This window comes from Pseudophryne corroboree, chromosome 3 (genome assembly GCF_028390025.1).
Source record: "Pseudophryne corroboree isolate aPseCor3 chromosome 3, aPseCor3.hap2, whole genome shotgun sequence".
NCBI lineage: Eukaryota > Metazoa > Chordata > Amphibia > Anura > Myobatrachidae > Pseudophryne > Pseudophryne corroboree.
In genome coordinates this window covers 238,230,498-238,251,299 of record NC_086446.1, presented here as the reverse complement: position 1 = coordinate 238,251,299, position 20,802 = coordinate 238,230,498, and the positions used below count along the sequence as shown (strand labels likewise).

Sequence of the window (20,802 nt, the reverse complement as noted above, 5' to 3'; positions counted from 1 at the left end):
ATCCATAATTGTATTATTATAATATATACCACCTAACCGTGGTTTTTTTTTCATTCTTTATACCGTCATAGTCAGTCATACTAGTTGTTACGAGTATACTACTATCTCTTTATCAACCAGTGTACAGTGCGGTAGTTCACGGCTGTGGCTACCTCTGTGTCGGAACTCGGCAGGCAGTCCGTCCATCCATAATTGTATTATAATATATACCACCTAACCGTGTTTTTTTTTTCGTTCTTTATACCGTCGTCATACTAGTTGTTACGAGTATACTACTATCTCTTTATCAACCAGTGTACAGTGCGGTAGTTCACGGCTGTGGCTACCTCTGTGTCGGAACTCGGCAGGCAGTCCGTCCATCCATAATTGTATTATAATATATACCACCTAACCGTGTTTTTTTTTTCGTTCTTTATACCGTCGTCATACTAGTTGTTACGAGTATACTACTATCTCTTTATCAACCAGTGTACAGTGCGGTAGTTCACGGCTGTGGCTACCTCTGTGTCGGCACTCGGCAGGCAGTCCGTCCAACCATAATTGTATTATATACCACCTAACCGTGGTTTTTTTTTCATTCTTTATACCGTCGTCATACTAGTTGTTACGAGTATACTACTATCTCTTTATCAACCAGTGTACAGTGCGGTAGTTCACGGCTGTGGCTACCTCTGTGTCGGCACTCGGCAGGCAGTCCGTCCAACCATAATTGTATTATATACCACCTAACCGTGGTTTTTTTTTCATTCTTTATACCGTCGTCATACTAGTTGTTACGAGTATACTACTATCTCTTTATCAACCAGTGTACAGTGCGGTAGTTCACGGCTGTGGCTACCTCTGTGTCGGCACTCGGCAGCCCGTCCATAATTGTATATACCAGTGACCTAACCGTGGTTTTTTTTTCATTCTTTATACATACATACTAGTTACGAGTATACTATCTCTTTATCAACCAGTCTATATATTAGCAGCAGACACAGTACAGTGCGGTAGTTCACGGCTGTGGCTACCTCTGTGTCGGCACTCGGCAGCCCGTCCATAATTGTATATACCACCTAACCGTGGTTTTTTTTTCTTTCTTTATACATACATACTGCAGTGCCACTCCTAGATGGGCCCGGTGTTTGTGTCGGCCACTAGGGTCGCTAATCTTACTCACACAGTCAGCTACCTCATTGCGCCTCTTTTTTTCTTTGCGTCATGTGCTGTTTGGGGAGGGTTTTTTGGAAGGGCCATCCTGCGTGACACTGCAGTGCCACTCCTAGATGGGCCAGGTGTTTGTGTCGGCCACTAGGGTCGCTTATCTTACTCACACAGCTACCTCATTGCGCCTCTTTTTTTCTTCTTTGCGTCATGTGCTGTTTGGGGAGTGTTTTTTGGAAGGGCCATCCTGCGTGACACTGCAGTGCCACTCCAAGATGGGCCAGGTGTTTGTGTCGGCCACTAGGGTCGCTTAGCTTACTCACACAGCTACCTCATTGCGCCTCTTTTTTTCTTCTTTGCGTCATGTGCTGTTTGGGGAGTGTTTTTTGGAAGGGCCATCCTGCGTGACACTGCAGTGCCACTCCTAGATGGGCCAGGTGTTTGTGTCGGCCACTAGGGTCGCTTAGCTTAGTCATTCAGCGACCTCTGTGCAAATTTTAGGACTAAAAATAATATTGTGAGGTGTGAGGTATTCAGAATAGACTGAAAATGAGTGTAAATTATGGTTTTTGAGGTTAATAATACTTTGGGATCAAAATGACCCCCAAATTCTATGATTTAAGCTGTTTTTTAGTGTTTTTTGAAAAAAACACCCGAATCCAAAACACACCCGAATCCGACAAAAATAATTCGGTGAGGTTTTGCCAAAACGCGTTCGAACCCAAAACACGGCCGCGGAACCGAACCCAAAACCAAAACACAAAACCCGAAAAATTTCAGGCGCTCATCTCTACTAGGTACCCTCAATTGTTGGGAATTCTTCTCTCAGCCCCGGAGGGTGAGAGAAGAAAACCGCCAAAAGAGCTGCTGCGCGGCCGGCGCAAGGCTGCTTCTGTCGGGAATCAGCATCGTGCAGGTAGTTAAGTCGGAGGATGCTCGTTCTCCCGACAAAACAACCTGTTAAGTCGGCGAGAACGGGCATTCTCCGACTTAACTTTAGCTGAATTGAATAGCGACGGGAGCTAATTCCCAACGCTATTCAACTGTTGCTGAATAGAATCGACCCCAAAGTATACATACGATTTCAGTTATTTCAATAAAACTGAACATATTCTTAAAGCAAAAAATAAGAATTTACTCACCGGTAATTCTATTTCTCGTAGTCCGTAGTGGATGCTGGGACTCCGTAAGGACCATGGGGAATAGCGGCTCCGCAGGAGACTGGGCACAACTAAAAGAAAGCTTTAGACTAACTGGTGTGCACTGGCTCCTCCCACTATGACCCTCCTCCAGACTTCAGTTAGGATACTGTGCCCGGAAGAGCTGACACAATAAGGAAGGATTTTGAATCCCGGGTAAGACTCATACCAGCCACACCAATCACACCGTATAACTCGTGATACAATACCCAGTTAACAGTATGATAACAACTGAGCCTCTCAACAGATGGCCCAACAATAACCCTTTAGTTAAACAATAACTATATACAAGTATTGCAGACAATCCGCACTTGGGATGGGCGCCCAGCATCCACTACGGACTACGAGAAATAGAATTACCGGTGAGTAAATTCTTATTTTCTCTGACGTCCTAAGTGGATGCTGGGACTCCGTAAGGACCATGGGGATTATACCAAAGCTCCCAAACGGGCGGGAGAGTGCGGATGACTCTGCAGCACCGAATGGGCAAACTCTAGGTCCTCCTCAGCCAGGGTGTCAAACTTGTAGAATTTAGCAAATGTGTTTGACCCCGACCAAGTAGCTGCTCGGCAAAGTTGTAGAGCCGAGACCCCTCGGGCAGCCGCCCAAGAAGAGCCCACCTTCCTCGTGGAATGGACTTTCACTGATTTAGGATGCGGCAGTCCAGCCGCAGAATGTGCAAGCTGAATCGTACTACAGATCCAGCGAGCAATAGTCTGCTTTGAAGCAGGTGCACCCAACTTGTTGGGCGCATACAGGATAAATAGCGAGTCAGTCTTTCTGACTCCAGCTGTCCTGGAAACATAAATTTTAAGGGCCCTGACTACGTCCAACAACTTGGAAGCCTCCAAGTCTTTAGTAGCCGCAGGCACCACGATAGGTTGGTTCAGATGAAAGGCTGATACCACCTTAGGGACAAATTGGGGACGAGTCCTCAATTCTGCCCTATCCATATGGAAAATCAGATAAGGGCTTTTACATGACAAAGCCGCCAATTCTGATACACGCCTGGCCAAAGCCAAGGCCAACAACATGACCACTTTCCACGTGAGATACTTCAATTCCACGGTTTTAAGTGGTTCAAACCAATGTGACTTTAGGAAATCCAACACCACGTTGAGATCCCAAGGTGCCACTGGAGGCACAAAAGGGGGCTGAATATGCAGCACTCCCTTAACAAAAGTCTGAACTTCAGGTAGTGAAGCCATTTCTATCTGGAAGAAAATCGATAGAGCCGAAATCTGGACCTTAATGGAACCCAATTTTAGGCCCATAGTCACCCCTGACTGTAGGAAGTGCAGGAAACGGCCCAGCTGAAATTCCTCCGTTGGGGCCTTCCTGGCCTCACACCACGCAACATATTTTCGCCATATGCGGTGATAATGGTTTGCGGTTACTTCATTCCAAGCTTTAATCAGCGTAGGAATGACTTCCTCCGGAATGCCCTTTTCCTTCAGGATCCGGTGTTCAACCGACATTCCGTCAAACGCAGCCGCGGTAAGTCTTGGAACAGACAGGGCCCCTGCTGCAGCAGGTCCTGTCTGAGCGGCAGAGGCCATGGGTCCTCAGATCATTTCTTGAAGTTCCGGGTACCAAGCTCTTCTTGGCCCACCCGGAACAATGAGTATAGTTCTTACTCCTCTTCTCCTTATTATCCTCAGTACCTTTGGTATGAGGGGAAGAGGAGGGAACACATAAACCGACCGGTACACCCACGGTGTCACTAGAGCGTCCACAGCTATCGCCTGCGGGTCTCTTGACCTGGCGCAATATTTTTCTAGCTTTTTGTTTAGGCGGGACGCCATCATATCCACCTGTGGCCTTTCCCAACGGTTTACAATCAGTTGGAAGACTTCTGGATGAAGTCCCCACTCTCCCGGGTGGAGGTCGTGCCTGCTGAGGAAGTCTGCTTCCCAGTTGTCCACTCCTGGAATGAACACTGCTGACAGTGCTAACACGTGATTTTCCGCCCATCAGAGAATCCTTGTGGCTTCTGCCATCGCCGTCCTGCTTCTCGTGCCGCCCTGTCGGTTTACATGGGCGACCGCCGTGATGTTGTCTGACTGGATCAGTACCGGCTGGTTTTGAAGCAGGGGTTTTGCCTGACTTAGGGCATTGTAAATGGCCCTCAGTTCCAGAATATTTATGTGTAGGGAAGTCTCCTGACTTGACCATAGTCCTTGGAAGTTTCTTCCCTGTGTGACTGCCCCCCAGCCTCGAAGGCTGGCATCCGTGGTCACCAGGACCCAGTCCTGTATGCCGAATCTGCGACCCTCTTGAAGATGAGCACTTTGCAGCCACCAACCACAGCAGAGACACCCTGGTCCTTGGAGACAGGGTTATCAGCCGATGCATCTGAAGATGCGATCCGGACCACTTGTCCAACAGGTCCCACTGAAAGGTTCTTGCATGGAACCTGCCGAATGGAATTGCTTCGTAGGAAGCTACCATCTTTCCCAGGATCCGCGTGCAGTGATGCACCGACACCTGTTTTGGTTTTAGGAGGCCTCTGACTAGAGATGACAGCTCCTTGGCCTTCTCCTCCGGGAGAAACACTTTTTTCTGTTCTGTATCCAGAACCATCCCCAGGAACAATAGACGTGTCGTAGGGACCAGCTGTGACTATGGAATATTTAGAATCCAGCCGTGCTGTTGTAGCACCTCCCGAGATAGTGTTACCCCGACTAACAACTGCTCCCTGGACCTCGCCTTTATCAGGAGATCGTCCAAGTACGGGATAATTAAAACTCCCTTCTTTCGAAGGAGTATCATCATTTCGGCCATTACCTTGGTAAAGACCCTCGGAGCCGTGGAGAGACCGAACGGCAACGTCTGGAATTGGTAATGACAATCCTATACCACAAATCTGAGGTACTCCTGGTGAGGATGGTAAATGGGGACATGCAGGTAAGCATCCTTGATGTCCAGTGATACCATGTAATCCCCCTCGTCCAGGCTTGCAATAACCGCCCTGAGCGATTCCATCTTGAACTTGAATTTTTTTATATGTGTGTTCAAGGATTTCAAATTTAAAATGGGTCTGACCGAACAGTCTGGTTTCGGTACCATAAACATTGTGGAATAGTAACCCCGTCCTTGTTGAAGTAGGGGCACCTTTACTATCACCTGCTGGGAATACAGCTTGTGAATTGCCTCTATCACTGCCTCCCTGCCTGAGGGAGTTGTTGGCAAGGCAGATTTGAGGAAACGGCGGGGGGGAGACGTCTCGAATTCCAGCTTGTACCCCCGAGATACTACTTGAAAGATCCAGGGATCCACCCGTGAGCAAGCCCACTGATCGCTGAAATTTTGAGACGGGCCCCCACCGTACCTGGCTCTGCCTGTGGAGCCCCAGCGTCATGCGGTGGACTTAGAGGAAGCGGGGGAGGACTTTTGCTCCTGGGAACTGGCTGTATGCTGCAGCTTTTTCCCTCTACCTCGGCCTCTGGGCAGAAAGGACGCGCCTCTAACCCGCTTGCCCTTATGGGGCCGAAAGGACTGTACCTGATAATACGGTGCTTTCTTTGGCTGTGAGGGAACATGGGGTAAAAATGCAGACTTCCCAGCTGTTGCTGTGGAAACTAGGTCCGAGAGACCATCCCCGAACAACTCCTTACCTTTATAAGGCAAAACTTCCATGTGCCTTTTAGAGTCTGCATCACCTGTCCACTGCCGAGTCCCTAACCCTCTCCTGGCAGAAATGGACATTGCACTTATTTTAGATGCCAGCCGGCAAATATCCCTCTGTGCATCTCTCATGTATAAGACTGCGTCTTTAATATGCTCTACGGTTAGCAATATAGTGTCCCTGTCTAGGGTATCAATATTTTCCGACAGGGAATCTGACCACGCAGCTGCAGCACTGCACATCCTTGCTGAAGCAATAGCTGGTCTCAGTATAATACCTGTGTGTGTATATACAGACTTCAGGATAGCCTCCTGCTTTCTATCAGCAGGTTCCTTTAGGGCGGCCGTATCCGGAGACGGTAGTGCCACCTTCTTTGACAAGCGTGTGAGCGCTTTATCCACCCTAGGTGATGTTTCCCAACGTGACCTATCCTCTGGCGGGAAAGGGTACGTCATTCGTAACCTTTTACAAATTACTAGTTTCTTATCGGGGGAAGCCCACGCTTCTTCACACACTTCATTTAATTCCTCAGATGGAGGAAAAACTACTGGTAGTTTTTTCTCTCCAAACATAATACCCTTTTTTGTGGTACCTGGGGTAACATCAGAAATGTGCAACACATTTTTCATAGCCTCAATCAGGTAACGTGTGGCCCTATTGGAAGTTACATTAGTCTCATCGTCGTCGACACTGGAGTCAGTATCCGTGTCGACATCTGTGTCTGCCATCTGAGGTAGCGGGCGTTTTAGAGCCCCTGATGGCTTTTGAGACGCCTGGGCAGGCACAGGCTGAGAAGCCAGCTGTCCCATATTCGGTATGTCGTCAAACCTTTTATGTAAGGAGTCGACACTGTCACGTAATTCCTTCCACATAACCATCCACACAGGTGTCGGCCCCGCAGGGGGTGACATCACATTTATAGGCATCTGCTCCGCCTCCACATAAGCCTCCTCATCAAACATGTCGACACACCGCACACACACCGGGAATGCTCTGACAGAGGACAGGACCCCACAAAGCCCTTTGGGGAGACAGAGAGAGAGTATGCCAGCACACACCAGTGCGCTATAATAATACAGGGATTAACTGAATTATTTCCTCTTATAGCTGCTATATATGTTATACTGCGCCTAAATGTAGTGCCCCCCCTCTCTTTTTTACCCTTTGTAGCTTGATACTGCAGGGGAGAGCCAGGGAGCGATCCTTCCAGTGGAGCTGTGAGGGAAAAATGGCGCCAGTGTGCTGAGGGAGTTAGCCCCGCCCCTTTTTCGGCGGACTTTTCTCCCGCTTTTTTCAGGAATTCTGGCAGGGGTAATTTATCACACATATAGCCCTGGGACTATATATTGTGATGATTTGCCAGCCAAGGTGTTTATATTGCTGCTCAGGGCGCCCCCCCCCCCGCGCCCTGCACCCATCAGTGACCGGAGTGTGAGGTGTGCATGAGTAGCAATGGCGCACAGCTGCAGTGCTGTGCGCTACCTTGTTGAAGACCGAGGTCTTCTGCCGCCGATTTTCCGGACCACTTCTTGCTTTTGGCTCTGTAAGGGGGACGGCGGCGCGGCTCCGGGACCGAACGATCGAGGTCGGGTCCTGTGTTCGATCCCTCTGGAGCTAATGGTGTCCAGTAGCCTAAGAAGCCCAAACTATCTCCAGTCAGGTAGGTTCGCTTCTTCTCCCCTTAGTCCCTCGCTGCAGTGAGTCTGTTGCCAGCAGATCTCACTGTAAAATAAAAAAACCTAAAATATACTTTCTTTCTAGCTCAGGAGAGCCCCTAGTGTGCATCCAGCTCAGCCGGGCACAAGATTCTAACTGAAGTCTGGAGGAGGGTCATAGAGGGAGGAGCCAGTGCACACCAGTTAGTCTAAAGCTTTCTTTTAGTTGTGCCCAGTCTCCTGCGGAGCCGCTATTCCCCATGGTCCTTACGGAGCCCCAGCATCCACTTAGGACGTCAGAGAAACTATAACAACTTGATTCTATATCGGACTTTCAAGTTGAAACAAAGCATATGTACTCAAAGTAAAAATAAAATGTCTAACAACCAGCTGCCTTGACAACATTTCAATGTCAGATTACTTTCAGGGCCAGTGGGGGAGAGCATCTCCCAAACTACTATAGCGGCTTATTAGTCAGTTCAGGGGGAATGAGGTGTTATTGTGAAAGTATTAGGCTTGGTAAAGTTCCACTTTAGGATAAGACCAGGTCTGCTCAACAAGTGGCCTTCCAGCTTCTGTTGAACTACACATCCCAGCATGGCCAGTCACAGTTTTGCCATCATGGAATGCTAATCCTGTGGCAGGGCATGCTGGGATGTATAGTTCCACAGCAGACTGTCAGGATCAGCGTTTCCCAACTCCAGTACTCAGTCCTACCGCTGCATATTTTCCATATATTCTTGCTGGGGCACAGGTGTATTTATTACTGGGAGGCATTTGATATGCCGGCTGTCGTGATCCTGTCGCTCACCATACCGGTGTCGGGATACCGACAACTATTCTCCTACTTGGGGTGTCCACAACACCCCTGGAGGGAGAATAAATAGCATGGTGCGCATAGCGTGCCACCGTGCCCGCATTGTGGCGAGCGCAGTGAGCCCGCAAGGGGTCATTTTGCGCTCACCCCGCTGCCTGCATCCCGGCAGTAGGGATCCCGGCGCCAGTACGCTAGAACCCCAAGAGCCGGCATAACATAGTAGACCCTTTATTACTAACTGACACTATTCAATTGTTTTGGGTGCCTGTAGCTTCCGTCTAAAGTGACCAGGAGCTATTCAATTGTTTTGGGTGCCGAGCAACAAGGCTGCACTTAAGGTGCGGGACAAATTCTGCATAAAGTGGGCTAGGCACAAGTGCAAGGTGTTCCTTAGCTGCAGAGTGCTCGCCACTTAGCATGGGAGAATAGTTATGCAGCTAATCCAATGTACTTTGGGAGCCTGAATTCGGTCATCGTAACCAGCGCAGGGCTCATTGCGCAAACAATTGATAACTCCCAACTAAAGTGATGACAGTTATTCAGTTATTTGCGCAACCAGCCCTGCGATGGTTAAGATGGTGGAATTCGAGCCCAAAATTGAAAAGCTCCAATCACTTTAAACAAGAGCTACGGGCATCCAAAACAATGGAATTACCCCCTATAAATGATTCACAGAAGGAGGAAATTATTTCTTGTGATTCTGTGAGAAGACCTGAGAACTGGAGTTGAGAAACACTGGTGGGGACATACAACGTGCTGCATGTCTTTTAAAATAAGATTTTACTTACCGATAAATCTATTTCTCGTAGTCCGTAGTGGATGCTGGGACTCCGTCAGGACCATGGGGAATAGCGGCTCCGCAGGAGACAGGGCACAAAATTTAAAAGTTTGACCACTAGGTGGTGTGTACTGGCTCCTCCCCCTATGACCCTCCTCCAAGCCTCAGTTAGGATACTGTGCCCGGACGAGCGTACACAATAAGGAAGGATTTTGAATCCCGGGTAAGACTCATACCAGCCACACCAATCACACCGTACAACTTGTGATCTGAACCCAGTTAACAGTATGACAAACGTAGGAGCCTCTGAACAGACGGCTCACAACAATACAACCCGATTTTTTTGTAACAATAACTATGTACAAGTATTGCAGACAATCCGCACTTGGGATGGGCGCCCAGCATCCACTACGGACTACGAGAAATAGAATTATCGGTAAGTAAATTCTTATTTTCTCTGACGTCCTAGTGGATGCTGGGACTCCGTCAGGACCATGGGGATTATACCAAAGCTCCCAAACGGGCGGGAGAGTGCGGATGACTCTGCAGCACCGAATGAGAGAACTCCAGGGCCTCCTTAGCCAGGGTATCAAATTTGTAGAATTTTACAAACGTGTTCTCCCCTGACCACGTAGCTGCTCGGCAGAGTTGTAATGCCGAGACCCCTCGGGCAGCCGCCCAAGATGAGCCCACCTTCCTTGTGGAATGGGCCTTGACAGATTTAGGCTGTGGCAGGCCTGCCACAGAATGTGCAAGTTGAATTGTGCTACAAATCCAACGAGCAATCGTCTGCTTAGAAGCAGGAGCACCCAGCTTGTTGGGTGCATACAGTATAAACAGCGAGTCAGATTTTCTGACTCCAGCCGTCCTTGAAATATATATTTTCAATGCTCTGACAACGTCCAGCAACTTGGAATCCTCCAAATCGCTAGTAGCCGCAGGCACCACAATAGGCTGGTTCAGGTGAAACGCTGAAACCACCTTAGGCAGAAAGTGAGGACGCGTCCGCAGTTCTGCCCTGTCCGAATGGAAAATCAGATATGGGCTTTTATACGATAAAGCCGCCAATTCTGACACTCTCCTGGCTGAAGCCAGGGCCAGTAGCATGGTTACTTTCCATGTAAGATATTTCAAATCCACCGATTTGAGTGGCTCAAACCAATGGGATTTGAGAAAATCCAAAACTACATTAAGATCCCACGGTGCCACTGGGGGCACAACCGGGGGCTGTATATGTAGTACTCCTTTTACAAAAGTCTGGACTTCAGGAACTGAAGCCAATTCTTTCTGGAAGAAAATCGACAGGGCCGAAATTTGAACCTTAATGGACCCTAATTTGAGGCCCATAGACAATCCTGTTTGCAGGAAATGTAGGAATCGACCCAGTTGAAATTCCTCCGTCGGGGCCTTCCTGGCCTCACACCACGCAACATATTTTCTCCAAATGCGGTGATAATGTTGTGCAGTCACCTCCTTCCTGGCTTTTACCAGGGTAGGGATGACCTCTTCCGGAATGCCTTTTTCCCTTAGGATTCGGCGTTCAACCGCCATGCCGTCAAACGCAGCCGCGGTAAGTCTTGGAATAGACACGGTCCCTGCTGAAGCAGGTCCCGTCTTAGAGGTAGAGGCCACGGATCTTCCGTGAGCATCTCCTGGAGTTCCGGGTACCAAGTTCTTCTTGGCCAATCCGGAGCCACGAGTATCGTTCTTACTCCCCTTTGCCGTATAATTCTCAGTACTTTTGGTATGAGAGGCAGAGGAGGAAACACATACACTGACTGGTACACCCATGGTGTTACCAGAGCGTCTACAGCTATTGCCTGAGGGTCTCTTGACCTGGCGCAATACCTGTCCAGTTTTTTGTTGAGGCGGGACGCCATCATGTCCACCATTGGTCTTTCCCAATGGACCACAATCATGTGGAAGACTTCTGGATGAAGTCCCCACTCTCCCGGGTGCAGATCGTGTCTGCTGAGGAAGTCTGCTTCCCAGTTGTCCACTCCCGGGATGAACACAGCTGACAGTGCTAACACATGATTTTCTGCCCAGCGGAGAATCCTTGCAGCTTCTGCCATTGCCCTCCTGCTTCTTGTGCCGCCCTGTCTGTTTACGTGGGCGACTGCCGTGATGTTGTCCGACTGAATCAACACCGGCTGACCCTGAAGCAGAGGTTTTGCCAGGCTTAGAGCATTGTAGATTGCTCTTAGCTCCAGTATATGCATGGAATCTGCCGAATGGAATCGCTTCGTAAGAAGCTACCATTTTTCCCAGGACTCTTGTGCATTGATGCACAGATACTTTTCCTGGTTTTAGGAGGTTCCTGACTAGATCGGATAACTCCCTGGCTTTCTCCTCCGGAAGAAATACCTTTTTCTGAACAGTGTCCAGAATCATCCCTAGGAACAACAGACGTGTCGTCGGGATCAGTTGGGATTTTGGAAAATTCAGAATCCACCCGTGTTGTTGGAGCACTACTTGGGTTAGTGCTACTCCGACCTCCAGCTGTTCTCTGGATCTTGCCCTTATCAGGAGATCGTCCAAGTAAGGGATAATTAAGACGCCTTCTCTTCGAAGAAGGATCATCATTTCGGCCATTACCTTGGTAAAGACCCGGGGTGCCGTGGACAATCCAAACGGCAGCGTCTGAAACTGATAATGACAGTTTTGGACCACGAACCTGAGGTACCGTTGGTGTGAAGGACAAATTGGAACATGAAGGTAAGCATCCTTGATGTCCAAGGACACCATAAAATCCCCTTCTTCCAGATTCGCTATCACTGCTCTGAGTGACTCCATCTTGAACTTGAATTTTTGTATGTACAGGTTCAGAGATTTTAGATTTAGAATCGGTCTTACCGAGCCGTCCGGCTTCGGTACCACAAATAGCGTGGAGTAATACCCCTGTCCCTGTTGTAGGAGGGGTACCTTGACTATCACCTGCTGAGAATACAGCTTGTGAATGGCCTCCAATACCGTCGCCCTGTCGGAGGGAGACGTTGGCAAAGCAGACTTTAGGAAACGGCGAGGAGGGGACTTCTCGAATTCCAACCTGTAACCCTGAGATACTACCTGCAGGATCCAGGGGTCCACCTGCGAGTGAGCCCACTGTGCGCTGAAATGTTTGAGGCGACCCCCCACCGCCCCTGAGTCTGCTTGTAAGGTCCCAGCGTCATGCTGACGCCTTTGTAGAAGCCGGGGAGGGCTTCTGCTCCTGGGAAGGAGCTGCTTGTTGCAGTCTCTTACCCTTTCCTTTGCCTCGGGGCAAATAGGAATGTCCTTTTGCTCGTTTGTTCTTATAGGAACGAAAGGACTGCGGCTGAAAAGCCTGCGGCTTTTTCTGCTGGGAGGTGACCTGGGGTAAAAAGGTGGATTTTCCGGCCGTTGCCGTGGCCACCAGATCCGATAGACCGACCCCAAATAATTCCTCCCCCTTATACGGCAATACTTCCATATGTAGTTTGGAATCCGCATCACCTGACCACTGGCGCGTCCATAAACTTCTTCTGGCAGATATGGACATCGCACTTACTCTTGATGCCAGAGTGCAAATTTCTCTCTGTGCATCTCGCATATAAAGAAATGCATCCTTTAACTGCTCTATAGTCAGTAAAATACTGTCCCTATCCAGGGTATCAATATTTTCAGACAGTGACTCCGACCAAGCCACGCCAGCACTGCACATCCAGGCTGAGGCGATTGCTGGTCTCAGTATAACACCCGTATGTGTGTATATACTTTTTAATGTATTCTCCAGCCTCCTATCAGCTGGATCCTTGAGGGCGGCCGTATCAGGAGACGGTAACGCCACTTGCTTTGATAAGCGTGTGAGCGCCTTATCCACCCTAGGAGGTGTTTCCCAGCGCGCCCTAACCTCTGGCGGGAAAGGGTATAATGCCAATAACTTCTTTGAAATTAGCAGTTTTCTATCTGGGGTAACCCACGCTTCATCACACACTTCATTCAGTTCCTCTGATTCAGGAAAAACTATCGGTAGTTTTTTCACACCCCACATAATACCCCTTTTTGTGGTACTTGCAGTATCAGAGATATGCAAAGCCTCCTTCATTGCCGTGATCATATAACGTGTGGCCCTACTGGAAAATACGTTTGTTTCTTCACCGTCGACACTGGATTCAGTGTCAGTGTCTGGGTCTGTGTCGACCGACTGAGGTAAAGGGCGTTTTACAACCCCTGACGGTGTCTGAGACGCCTGGACAGGTACTAACTGGTTTGCCGGCTGTCTCATGTCGTCAACCGACTTTTGTAGCGTGCTGACACTATCCCGTAATTCCATAAACAAAGCCATCCATTCTGGTGTCGACTCCCTAGGGGGTGACATCACCATTACAGGCAATTGCTCCGCCTCCACGCCAACATCGTCCTCATACATGTCGACACACACGTACCGACACACAGCAGACACACAGGGAATGCTCTGATAGAAGACAGGACCCCACTAGCCCTTTGGGGAGACAGAGGGAGAGTTTGCCAGCACACACCCAAGCGCTATAAATATATATAGGGACAACCTTAATAAGTGTGTTCCCTTTATAGCAGCTCAAATATTAAAAATATCGCCAATAAGTGCCCCCCCTCTCTGTTTTTACCCTGTTTCTGTAGTGCAGTGCAGGGGAGAGTCCTGGGAGCCTTCCTCGCAGCGGAGCTGGGCAGGAAAATGGCGCTGTGTGCTGAGGAGAATAGGCCCCGCCCCCTTTTCGGCGGGCTTCTTCTCCCGGTTTTTTTGGAACCTGGCAGGGGTTAAATACATCCATATAGCCCCAGGGGCTATATGTGATATATTTTAGCCAGAATAGGTATATTACATTGCTGCCCAGGGCGCCCCCCCCAGCGCCCTGCACCCTCAGTGACCGCTGGTGTGAAGTGTGCGGAGAGCAATGGCGCACAGCTGCAGTGCTGTGCGCTACCTCATGAAGACTGAGACGTCTTCTGCCGCCGGTTTCTGGACCTCTTCTCTATTCGGCATCTGCAAGGGGGTCGGCGGCGCAGCTCCGGTGACCCATCCAGGCTGTACCTATGATCGTCCCTCTGGAGCTAGTGTCCAGTAGCCTAAGAAGCAAATCCATCCTGCACGCAGGTGAGTTCACTTCTTCTCCCCTAAGTCCCTCGTTGCAGTGAGCCTGTTGCCAGCAGGACTCACTGAAAATGAAAAACCTAACAAACTTTTTCTAAGCAGCTCTTTAGGAGAGCCACCTAGATTGCACCCTGCTCGGACGGGCACAAAACCTAACTGAGGCTTGGAGGAGGGTCATAGGGGGAGGAGCCAGTACACACCACCTAGTGGTCAAACTTTTAAATTTTGTGCCCTGTCTCCTGCGGAGCCGCTATTCCCCATGGTCCTGACGGAGTCCCAGCATCCACTAGGACGTCAGAGAAATTAAGTTGTCTACTTTGGGACAAACATTTATGCTAATGGTTGTCAACTCCTGTACTCAAGTATCATATCAAGGTCATATTCTCACAGTTTCTGTCTGTGGAAACAGGTAAGAAAATTACTGACCCAGCATAATAGATTAAGGTTCTCACCCTTGACCGAAGTAATTTTAATGCACTCATCACATTTCAAGATCAATGTCACTGATTTTTTTTTATGCAGTACCCACACAATTTTTATAATTGACATATCAAGAAAGAGAAGCTAAAGAAAATGTATTTTTAATGAACAACAAGAAATTCTTTGTGGTTTTCTTGTTTCGCAAATAATCCACCTAAACAAAAGCAGAAATCTTTGAGTTCAATTCATGGAGCTATTCAATTCAACGCAATGCTAAGTCGGAAAATGCCCATACTCCCACACTAAACAGATTGTTTAGTCGCGAGAACAGGCATTCTCCAACTAAAGGGCCCTATACACTAGAGCGATAATGCCCGATTTCATCCGATTTCGGGCATTCAGTCCGATATATCGGATGAAATCGGGCATTTTGGAGTTGTTTCCGAAGCGTTGCGTGTTTCCGTGAGCATCGGATCGGATCCTCCAGATTAAATGTGCTACACATTCAATCAGGTCTGACCTGGGATTGCCCAAGATACATCGTATGCAAAAGGACAGCATACGATGCATCTTGGTTGATCCTGCCCTCCGGGAGGCTGCCGGGGTGATCGCTTGCGACATGTGGTCGCATAAGTGTACGGGGCCCTTTAGGGGGGAATTCAGACCTGATCGTAGATGTGCGCAAAAAACGCACATCTACGATCAAATTCTTTGACATGCAGGGCTACACCCAGCACAAGGCAAGTACGCCCCGCATGCCGGATACAGCCCCCCGCAGACATGCGAAAGCATCGCACAGCGGCAAAGCTTTAGCATGTTTCAAGTAGCCCACGCAGGAAGACAGCTACCCGCCATGTTAAGGGTTGCAGCGGCTGCATGTGACATCACAAGCGCTGCACCCAGCCCCAGTAGCGGTCCGGGCACACCAAAGTTGTCCGGACCGCGCCCCTTAAACAGAGCGCCGATGGCCACAAACCGTGGTGTTGACGCCCCATTCCCGCCCTCCTCCAGTCATAAACTGCGTTCTGAAGAGACCGTACCGGCATATGTGCAGATTAGCAAAAATCACTTCATATCGATTTTTGCACATCAGCAACAGGACTTGAATTAGGCCCTAAATTTCCTCACCACAATGCTGTTTGCACAGCGCTAGGCCATAAAAACATCATCGTGGACCTAGTTATGCCAATTTCTGCTCGCACCCCCGAAACTGGTGCGAGAAATCCTCTAGTTGGGTACGGCATCATGCTGAATTGAATAGGTCCAGGAGCTATCCCCGACGCTGTTCAAGCCACGATTAATTGAATTAACCCCTTAGAGGTATATTCAATACCTGTAGGAAGCTGCCATCTTGTCGGAAAGGCGGCAGCTTCCGACAGTTTTAGGTCGTAAGGGGTTCCGACCTATTCATTACGGCCCCGTTTTTTCCGACTTGTCAGAATGCACGCTGATCGACGGCTTCAGCCGCCGATCAGAGTGCATTGTCGGAAGCAGGGCCAAACACGACAGCTTTTAGCCCCGTTTCCGACAATCTCAGTCCGACTTTAAAAAAAAGCGAGGTCCCGATTGCTGGAGCTGGGTGGACGCTGCCACGAGCCTCCAGTTACGCTGCTGCTGCAGCCGCTGCTCTCCCCATCTCCTCCCCTGCTGCTCCCCTCACTGCAGACATCTCTCACCCCCCCCCCCCCCGCGCCACTGATGACAGCTCCCCCTTCACCCCCGGCGCAGCTGACAGCTCCACCCTCACCCCCGGCGCCACTGACAGCTCGCCCCCAGGCACAGCTGACAGCTCCCCCCTCACCCCCGATGCCGCTGACAGCTTCCCTTAATGCCGCTGTCAGTGCACCCGCAGCGCTGACAGCAGGTCAGGAAACCGGGAGCGGCCAAATCCGACAGTCGGATTTGGCCGCTCTTTGAACAGGGGTTGTTGGGTCCATTCCGACAACTGCATGTAGGAATGGATGCGACTCTTATTAAATATACCCCTATGAGTGTGTTTTCAAATGTTTACAGTATAGATTAAACAAGGCCTACCATTTTAGAAACTAGACAACCTACCGCATTAAATGAGGGACCACTTTTTTTATGTGATACAAAATGAGGGAGATATGGGCTTTAGACATCCACCGCTACAATGAAATTTTAATGTTTTGTGTACTGTTTGAGTTATTGTCTGGTGATCACCAGACAATAACTACTAAGGGGCACAGAGGAGATGTCCCTCAAAACAGGGGTGCCCCATGTGTGTGCAGGCCAGTATGGGAGGGGATAGGACATCGATATATATGGAAAACTTTTTTTTGTGTCGGGGGAAATATTCTCCTGCGATCACAGGTGAAAGCCAATAGTAGGCCACATAATTTGAAAGTGGGGACATCTGCTTTCAAAAATGGGTGCCCACTTGGTTGCAGCTGTCACTATGGGGGGTCATTGGGTATGTAACGCCTGCCCCCCCCCCCCATATGTAAAATGTAAATTAGTACGAAGAGGGACTAATATTTGAAAGAGAGGGAATTACCCTGTTCTAAAGTGGGTGTCCCTTAATTATTGCTATGTTGGGGCGTTCTTCCCTCATGGGTGGATTAATTTTTTTTTTTTTGCCTGTAGTGCAAAGGACTTAATATCTGGCGTTCAGGGTGCTACCATCTGTTTATTTTACACGGGGTCCCTCTGCCACCATTTTTCTTTTTTTTTTTTAAAGTAATGCTGCCTGCCGCACTTCTGAATTGCCTGCTGCAAGGTGGGGACAAAGTAAATTGTTTGGGAAAGTTGACGCTATATTCACCACTGTGGTGGACGCATGGGGCGCATCTTCCGTAGTATAGCTGTTAAGTAGACAAGCCCCAATCATCATCCACATCAAAGGGGTTCAGGAAATCCTAAACTTGAGGATTGGAGTTCAGAACCATTGCTCCATACTGCAGCAATGTAATGTAACCACTTGCATTATATGAAAACATGAGATTAGAGGGGCTTGGACCAACTAATCAGTTGTCCCATTTGGCATACTCCTCCTTCTAAAGGACAATTAGTCCTTGGGACAGCTCCAATCTCGAAGAACTTAAACCTCTCTGTTCTGTATACTAATAAAGTTAAATAGGGCCTAATTCAGATCCGATCGCTGCTGCGTGATCAGATCCGAACTGTGCATGCATCGCAATGCGCAGGCGCATCGGACAGGTACAACGGGCTTTGCCGTCAGCGACGAGGTGGTGCGAATGATCCATTTGCACAGGCGTTCACAAAGGAGATTGACAGGAAGAATTCGTTTGTGGGTGGCAACTGACCGTTTTCAGGGAGTGTCCGGAAAAACGCATTCGGACTCAAGCGTTTTCAGGGAGTGTGTTTGACGTCAGCTCCGGCCCAGATCAGCAGGATTCTATCGCACTGGAACAGTAAGTCCTGGGTTGCGCAGAGACTGCACAAAATCAGTTTATGCAGCTCTGCTACACATTCGATCTCACACTTACACAGCAAAAATACAGTCCCCCTGTAGGCAGCGACTATCTAATTGCAGGGCAGCAAAAAACGAAGCCCAGCGATCAGATCTGAATTATAGGCCCTACACACTGGGTAGATGCTAGAATCAAGTGGGCTAAGGGACCTTTTCCGTAAGGGGGAGGAGTTATGATGCAAGGGGGAGGAGCTAGGCCAGCGGGATAGTTCCTCTACTATCCACGCCACCAACTATTACCTTTAGTAATTAGGTGGTGAGCGAAGCGGAGCGAGCCACCGCGCCCGAAGCGTGGCGAGCGTACTTTTCGGGTACCCTGTTCGCCCGTAGCTCCTCCCCCTGGTGACGTAGCTCCTCCCCTCAATACGTCACAAGGTCCCTTCAGCCCCTCCGATATAGAACCAACCCTACACACTGGCCGACATCAGTCAAAGATATGAACGATCTTGTTCATAAATGAATGAGATACCGTTCATATCTTTGTGTGGAGGCTCCAGCGATGAACGATGCGCGGCCCCGCGCTCGTTCATCGCTGGTCCCCCATCGGCAGTACATGCAGGCAAATATGGACGATCTCGTCCATATTTGCCTGCACTTCACTCCCCCCGTTACCCGGCTGCATTGAAGATACTTCACTCCCCCCGTCACTACCCCTCCGCCACCGGGTTGCCCGTCGGCCGTATCCGCCGTCGGGCAGCTCGGCGGCGGATCGGCCAATGTGTAGCGCCCATAGTTGCTCTTACCACATCATAAAGATGATTTGAGGCACTACCCACAAATAATTGCCAAGTTAAGCTCCTAAAATAATCTTTAATTGCTCCTCAGATGAGAATGCAGACTCCAATAGGAGGGACCTATATTGAATGTTTTTGTAATGCAGAAATAGGGTGATTTACTACTGTTACAGACATGTCATTTTTGTTAACACAATTTTTTTCCCAGGATATGCAAATGTTGAAGCATTTTGGTTAAATCCACTGACTATCGGATTTCCTTCATGCAAATAACTCAATATAATACTTTTAAAGAAAAGTGGTTATGTGTTAATGAGCTATAACATGTACAAGTACATGCACCATTTCAAAATGCAATCAAAACACCAAATAAAAAAAATTCTTAGTACAAGTAGCCACAATGCTCTGATATAGAAGCACTATATGACACACAAGGGTATGATACACCACTGATCTGGTAAACAACATTTATAATGTACAGATTTAACAGATATCATACTTACTACAGCATATTGGCCTGAATACAGAATTGTTTGTGGTTTATGTTATGACTGCAAAGAGTCTGCTGTATTGGACTAATTGACACGACTTTAGGACTAGAGCTATAGGGTGGTCCAGGATGCAGCCAACATACCTCATATAGATATGCCAAGGCGTCTGGCCCCACCTGATCACACAGCACAATTAGATGCCTATGGCTGGGGCCCTCACCGACACTGCTCCTTGGGGGACGCACCCTGCACACAGGTGGTGAGAGGACAGCCATAACAGGGACCACAGGATGGGACCACGGGGATAGGACCAGACCCTCAGCACAGGGAGGCAGGCGGCATGAAGCAGGGGCAGCGCGCACACACCGCATTTTAGGCCTGGATGGGTGTGTGTGGCCCCCTGGGGCCCGGGTGACGCTGCACCGCGGCAGTATATGAGGAAGTGAGGCACCGGTCTGTGTACAGTATAGTGTGTATTATAAACGTCTGAATGCGTGGCCCCTGGGCTCCCCCAGCGTCATTACTCCCCGGGAACAGGAGCACTGGACAGTCCTCAGGAGCCCCGGATGAGGGCGCACTGGTAGCCAGGGTGTGGGGCGCCCCTGACAGAGCAGATTCATGCGATGACAGAGAAGGCCTCAGCCCCGGTCCTGCCTAGCCAAACACCGCCAGACACGGCCGGAGCAGACCCGCGCTTCCCCGCAGTGCGGGCGAGCACACGAGGGCTGCCTCCCCACCGCAGCCGCCGCTTCCTCCCCACTTCCCCCGTCACCCAACTCACTCGAGCCCGTGGTGGCCGCCATCTTGCGCTAGCTGTGGTCCGGAGCCGGCCTCTCGGTGACGTCATGAAGGGGGTGGGCTCACAGCAGCCGGCTGTCAGAGCAGAAAGAGGGCGGAGCTAGCGCTGACGCAGCCTGGAAAGCGTAGAGACGGGGTCTGACAAAGATTGACTTCCAGACGTTATTCTAGGCAGCTGCCATATTTGATGAGGGCACAGGAAATTTACTTAGGTATCAGAATTCTACGGGGACAAATACAGAGAGTATACAACGAGGCTGAAGTTAGCTTCTTATTCGGCCAGCTTCTTATTCACTTCTTATTCGGCTCCAGCTTCTTATTCACTTCTTATTCGGCTCCAGCTTCTTATTCAGAAATTATTATATTAAAATAAATTAAATAAGGATAGATCACTAAGTTAACATTGCATAAACTTCAAATAGTGTCCCTTACACCAATTTACATGACATTTTGCAATAAACAAAAATGATTAAGGCATGAAAATGGTGGTAAAGCGGGCACAGACACCAGATTTCATCATTTTGAATAAGAAGCTGTAGCTGTACAAAGGTTAAACAGCGTTGGTCAAAAGATTTGACACTTGAAACTCA

At 49.1% G+C, this 20,802-nt stretch overlaps 1 protein-coding gene across 1 annotated transcript in view; it reads right to left on the bottom strand.

Annotated features, from left to right (window-relative positions):
• UBE2V1 (ubiquitin conjugating enzyme E2 V1) overlaps window positions 1-20,303 on the bottom strand; it is a 100,022-nt gene extending 79,719 nt beyond the window's left edge. The window contains exon 1 of the mRNA XM_063958939.1: window positions 20,196-20,303. Coding sequence (XP_063815009.1) covers window positions 20,196-20,217 — 22 coding nt within the window. The 5' untranslated portion in view covers window positions 20,218-20,303. The remainder of the gene's footprint in view (window positions 1-20,195) is intronic.
• Between the last annotated feature and the right edge of the window lie 499 nt (window positions 20,304-20,802).